A 6,612-nucleotide genomic window follows, 5' to 3' on the forward strand; every position below is an offset into this window, starting at 1 on the left:
TATGTGAAGCTTGTGTAGGTTGTGGTAGCTTGTAATTAGACAGACCGCCAATTACTGGTGGAGTAAATCAGCCTAGCCTACTTCTTCCTAGCATAACCTAGCCAAGCCTAGTCTACCCTTGCCTAGCCTAGCAAACAGCCCTTGAACCCCCTACTGTTAAGACTCTGCTCTCTGATTGTACCTATGACACCTATTATTAATTTCCTTCTGTATCTTTAGCTCCAGTATGTTGTTATATTATGCTGTGCAAATTTGGGACCTGGCCCTCTAGTAACTTACATATATGTATTATTTGATACCATTCTTGTCTCCTGTCCAGAGAGTACATTTTGAGAGCTTTGAGACGGTCTCAATTATTTAGATGTTTTATCATTTATATGTTTGCTGTTTATGGTCTCTTTATTTCCTCTAATTCAGAGATTTCTCCTGTTCAGAAAGGGGGAGTCAGTACCGAGCAATACTCAAGATGGGACAGCACCAGTTATTTGAATAGTATTAGCATTACTGCGGGTGGGGTCTTTGAATTTTAACATTCTCATAAACCATCCCATTATTTTTCTGGCCGCCACTATATTTGCTCGGTTATGTTCACAAAGTGTGAGGTCGTCAGACGTCGTAATTCTCAGATCTCTTGCATGTTTTTTCCTTCTTAGAGTAGGTCTGATTGTGTCCTGTGTTCCTTGTTTCATTTAATTTCCTCGTTTCTACCATTCTTCAGCACCTGTAACTTATCACTGTTATTTCTGTTTTTTCAATGTCTCCTACAGTGCCAATTTTCTTGTGTCTTCTGTATCATCTGTAGAGTTTCATTGTTCAAATGTGTTATAAAATACATGCATCACCATCTTAGTGGTGCATATATGTATTCTACCTTGCATTTATATGCAAGGTAGAAAAATATACATGAAAAATATGCATTTTTGTTTTTTTATAATAATCTAAACTGATGCTATTGTATATCTGTTATTAAAATATTTTTGTTTTTTTTAGGTAAAATTTAAATCAGACAACATTATCAATTGCAACATTACAACATTGTCAACAATTCTATCTGAGAGAACATTACAGCAATGGCTTCCAGTAATTCAAGTAAGTTACATTATAATTGTGATTTGTTTATAATATATACTTTAAATTTTATTTTTGTAGGTTATTAATTTTATTTGGGTGTAAGTTCACATTATCATTAGATATAGAGTATAAAATCTTAATTTTGTTTTGTCAATTTTGTCTGTTAAAATTGCATATCTATTTCAAACTATAATAATACCACAAAATGTTAGTTAAGTTGAATATTAATTTAATATTATTGGAAGATCAAAAAACTTAGTCAAATAAATATTTGATTCACAATTAAATTATTTGCAGTTCAAAAGTTGCAATTTTGATTTACATTGAAAATTCCAGATTATTCTTCTTATTTAAACATATTAAATTTGGTTTACTTGTGTAATTAATAAAATCTGGTGCTGTACAGGTTCTCAATAATACAATCATAATTCTCCGCTCAGTCTTCTGTAGCACTGTACTGCTTTGTGCTCTTTCATTATGCTGCTACTGTGTTTTTTGTACCACTGTATTACATTTTAAACATTTTACTCTTTTTATGATTGCCCAGATTATCTTTATTTACAGGCCAGAAGAAACCTTTCCAGCGGTGTTGTCCCATCTGCAGTAATGTCATTAGTGTTCGTCGACATTTCTGCAACTGTGGACACAGCTTTATAGATGAAAAGCGTAAGGGTGATGTAGAGCGGGAGGAGAAATATAAGGAAATGGGTCGAAGAGCTGCTAAGCATCAAAAGCTTTGCAGATCATTTAAAGCCATGAAAAAATCTGTAAGTATTTCATGCATTCTGTTATTTCTTCAATTAGAATTGTATCATATTGTATTAATATCCATTCTGTTAGGTTTTAAATTGTACCACAAATAAACAAATTTTAAGCCATTTGATAATTAATTAGTATTAACATTTTCAATTTTGGTGAATACTGTACTTATTGATGTTAATAATAAAGTAATGTGCATTATATAAGTATTTTTGTGTTATTTTGTATTTTTTTAATTTCCATTAGTTATGTAATTATACTTTAATGATATAACTATCAGTAGGTCTCTTAAACTATTAAACTAGGTAAGACAAGTACATCTTAAGCTACTTCGGTACTTCTACACTTTTACAGATGTGCCCAATGCTGTATGAGGGAGGGATGCTGTCTGTTTCAGAAGCTTATGGTTATCCCATTTTATATTCTGTAATCATAAAGTTAATCTCTTTTTTTTATAATTAAAGCCATATCTCTTGAACACTGTGTTCAAATTAACACTAAAAATATTTTAGTTATATTTGTAAATATTTTGTTGTATTGCAGGTCTCTAAGCTACAAGGTGGTGGTTATCAAGTTGCTGTCATCGATTTTAAGGTCGGCAATAGAAATACCACAAAGAGCATGTTACCAGGAAGTGATCTGTCAAGCAAAAATGTTTATAATCTCACCGAATTGTTTTATCTTGGTAATTATTATTATTATTATTTTGCATAAGCTAACAATGAAAATCATAAACACCTGCATGTTCCTTTGTGTTGGCAATAATGAAAAGCATTTACATAGTACAGTAGTTTAGTTCATATATTATGCATCCCATATCCATGTTGTTACCGGTAGTGGAAATGGTTGCAGAGGCACATAATTAATTGGCTCCGGGACTGAACCAAACAATTCATTTTAGCTAAGCAAGTTTCAATCTTAATGACCTAATTACATAATTCCATGCACATCACCACATTGACAAGGGGCTCGAGACCGACCATGAGTACAGATTTTAAATTAAGCAACTGACATGTGTGGAGAGCTAGTGTCACAATTGATATGTTTATCTTGCACACTGCCTCCATCCAGTGGACAGCGGTGGATAGGTTACAATCACTTAGTTACTACATACAGTTAGCAAACTGGTGATATTTGACCAAGATTTCTGGCAGCAGATCATTTTGAATGAAATATTTACTCATATCTTGAACATTTGTTATAGAATTATCCGAATTCACATATCTTTTTTCACTCCATCACATAGTGGAGGAGGGTGTGCAAATAATTTTGACACACTTTACTTTGCATCAGGTCTATATCAGCAGATAATGATACTTCCTTTACATATGGGTACCAAAATTCCCATAATGACATAGTTCCTCATTGCTGCCAAATTTCACATTTCAGTGTTTCTTTCAATTAAAGTTTTTTGGAGCACATATTTTGTAATGATGATACCATATTAATTTTACGCATGTTTGTTTATTTTCAGCATACATGCAGGACAATGGATCAAGTGTCAACAAGATACCAACAAATAATATAGATGCCCAAGAAGATATCAACATCAGTGAGGCAAAAGAAAAGAATGGGGAGCAAGAACTTAAGTTAAAGAAAATGAAGAAAAAACGAAGACTGTCTGAAGATTCAACTATTAAAGGTAATCAAAACTCATTCTTCGTTTTTTAAATTCAAAGCAAAACTTGTATATATTTTAGACAAGTTTTTAGGTTCCACAATTACATTACTGATTTGTTGTATAAAGTAGTTGTATTTTATACAGCTGATGAGTCACAATAATGTTGCTGAAGAATGTTGTCCTAACCACACACAAAAAGATGAAAATATAAAGACGTTTCGGTCCGTTCTGGACCACTATTAATTCAATTGTTAGTTGTATTATACTTGACTGCTGATATAGTTTATTTCATGTATTCCAGTTCACAGTAATATTAAAATTAACATCAGAGCCTGACGGCTCAGTGGACAGTGCTCTGGGTTTGTAATCCTAAGGGTCAAGGTTCTATTTTTATTAGATGCTGAAACAAATGGGCAGTTTCTTTTGACCTGATGCACCTATTCACCTAACAGTAAATAGGTACTTGGGAGTTAGACAGCTGATATGGGCTGCTTACTGGGAATGTGAGTGTTAAAATTAGGATTAAAGACTTGCCCAAAAAGCTATGCATGCTAGTGTCTGTTCAAGAATGTAAGAAATCTTTTATATATATATACATACACATATATATATGTCGTACCTAGTAGCCAGAACTCACTTCTTGCCCTACTATGCAATCCCCGATTTGCCTAATAGGCCGATTGATTTACTTTATTTTCAATAAATTGTTTCCAATTAGTTTATTTGAATTATTATTATTACATTATATTAGGAACATAAATTAATGACTTAGTTGTGTGAGTATAGGTTACGTTTAGATAGGTTAGGTAAGGTTGGTTAGGTTCGGTCATATATCTACGTTAGTTTTAACTCAAATTTCAACAAATTAACTTATAAATAATGAAATGGAATGATTTATCATTTCATAAGAAAAAAATGAGAAAAATACATAAATTCAGAAAAACTTGGCTTATTAGGCATATCGGGCCTTGCATAGTAGGCCGAGTATGACGTTCTGGCTACTAGGTACAACATATATATATATATATATATATATATATATATATATATATATATATATATATATATATATATATATATATATGTATATATATATATATATATATATATATATATATATATATATATATATATATATATATATATATATATATATGTCATACTTAGTAGCCAGAACTCACTTCTCAGCCTACTATGCAGGGCCCGATTTGGATAATAAGCCAAGTTTTCATGAATTAATATGTTTTCCCTAATTTTTTTCTTATGAAGTGATGAAGCTACCCATTTCATAATGTATGAGGTCAATTTTTTTTATTGGAGTAAAAATTAACGTAGATATATGACCGAACCTAACCAACCCTACCTAACCTAACCTAACCTATCTTTATAGGTTAGGTTGGGTTAGGTAGCCGAAAAAGTTAGGTTAGGTTAGGTTAGGTAGGTTAGGTAGTCGAAAAACAATTAATTCATGAAAACTTGGCTTATTAGGCAAATTGGGCCTTGCATAATAGGCTGAGAAGTGCGTTCTGGCTACTAGGTACGACATATATATATATATATATATATATATATATATATATATATATATATATATATATATATATATATATATATATATATATATATATATATATATATATATATATATATATGTCGTACCTAATAGCCAGAACGTACTTCTCAGCCTACTATTCAAGGCCCGATTTGCCTAATAAGCCAAGTTTTCATGAATTAATGTTTTTTCGTCTACCTAACCTACCTAACCTAACCTAACCTAGCTTTTTTTGGCTACCTAACCTAACCTTACCTATAAATATAGGTTAGGTTAGGTTAGGTAGGGTTGGTTAGGTTCGGTCATATATCTACGTTAATTTTAACTCCAATAAAAAAAAATTGACCTCATACATAGAGAAAAGGGTTGCTTTATCATTTCATAAGAAAAAAATTATAGTAAATATATTATTTCAGGAAAACTTGGCTTATTAGGCAAATCGGGCCTTGAATAGTAGGCTGAGAAGTGAGTTCTGGCTACTAGGTACGACATATATATATATATATATATATATATATATATATATATATATATATATATATATATATATATATATATATATATATATATATATATATATATATATATATATCATATATATATATATATACATATATATATATATATATATATATATATATATATATATATATATATATATATATATATTAGTATATTTTCGTAGCAGTCTTTCCTGTAGACATATATTATTAAATATGACCGAAAAAGTAAGATTAATAATTCTAACACGAATTTTCTCAATCTTTCGTACATTTCTTTTCACTGTTGGAGGTAAATCAAAAATCAATTCTCCAAAATTCATTTTTATTTCTAGTCTGACGCGACACGAGCGCGTTTCGTAAAACTTATTACATTTTCAAAGACTTTAGTTCACAAATACAAAACTGAATAGAACTTACGCATCTCCGATTTTATATCTACGTTTGAGTGAGGTGGAAGGGGTGATGTGGCATTAACACAAGACAGAACAAGATGTGGCATTAATAGGGTATTAATTTCATCAACACAAGACAGAACAAGAAGTGGTATTAATAGGGTATTAATTTCATCAACACAAGACAGAACACAAAACAATGGATATTGAGTAGAAGTATTTGTAGAAAGCCTATTGGTCCATATTTCTTGATGCTTCTATATTGGAGCGGAGTCTTGAGGTGGGTAGAATATAGTTGTGCAATAATTGGCTGTTGATTGCTGGTGTTGACTTCTTGATGTGTAGTGCTTCGCAAACGTCAAGCCGCCTGCTATCGCTGTATCTATCGATGATTTCTGTGTTGTTTACTAGGATTTCTCTGGCGATGGTTTGGTTGTGGGAAGAGATTATATGTTCCTTAATGGAGCCCTGTTGCTTATGCATCGTTAAACGCCTAGAAAGAGATGTTGTTGTCTTGCCTATATACTGGTTTTTTTGGAGCTTACAGTCCCCAAGAGGGCATTTGAAGGCATAGACGACGTTAGTCTCTTTTAAAGCGTTCTGTTTTGTGTCTGGAGAGTTTCTCATGAGTAGGCAGGCCGTTTTTCTGGTTTTATAGTAAATCGTCAGTTGTATCCTCTGATTTTTGTCTGTAGGGATAACGTTTCTATTGAC

At 31.6% G+C, this 6,612-nt stretch overlaps 1 protein-coding gene across 1 annotated transcript in view; it reads left to right on the forward strand.

Moving 5' to 3' along the window:
* Window positions 1-1,794, forward strand: part of LOC138353262 (uncharacterized) — a 472,768-nt gene extending 470,974 nt beyond the window's left edge. The window contains exons 3-4 of the mRNA XM_069306155.1: window positions 991-1,089; window positions 1,636-1,794. Of these exons, the coding sequence (XP_069162256.1) occupies window positions 991-1,089; window positions 1,636-1,728 (192 nt within the window). The 3' untranslated portion in view covers window positions 1,729-1,794. The remainder of the gene's footprint in view (window positions 1-990; window positions 1,090-1,635) is intronic.
* Window positions 1,795-6,612: the final 4,818 nt, after the last annotated feature.

This window comes from Procambarus clarkii, chromosome 56, assembly GCF_040958095.1.
Source record: "Procambarus clarkii isolate CNS0578487 chromosome 56, FALCON_Pclarkii_2.0, whole genome shotgun sequence".
Classification (NCBI taxonomy): domain Eukaryota; kingdom Metazoa; phylum Arthropoda; class Malacostraca; order Decapoda; family Cambaridae; genus Procambarus; species Procambarus clarkii.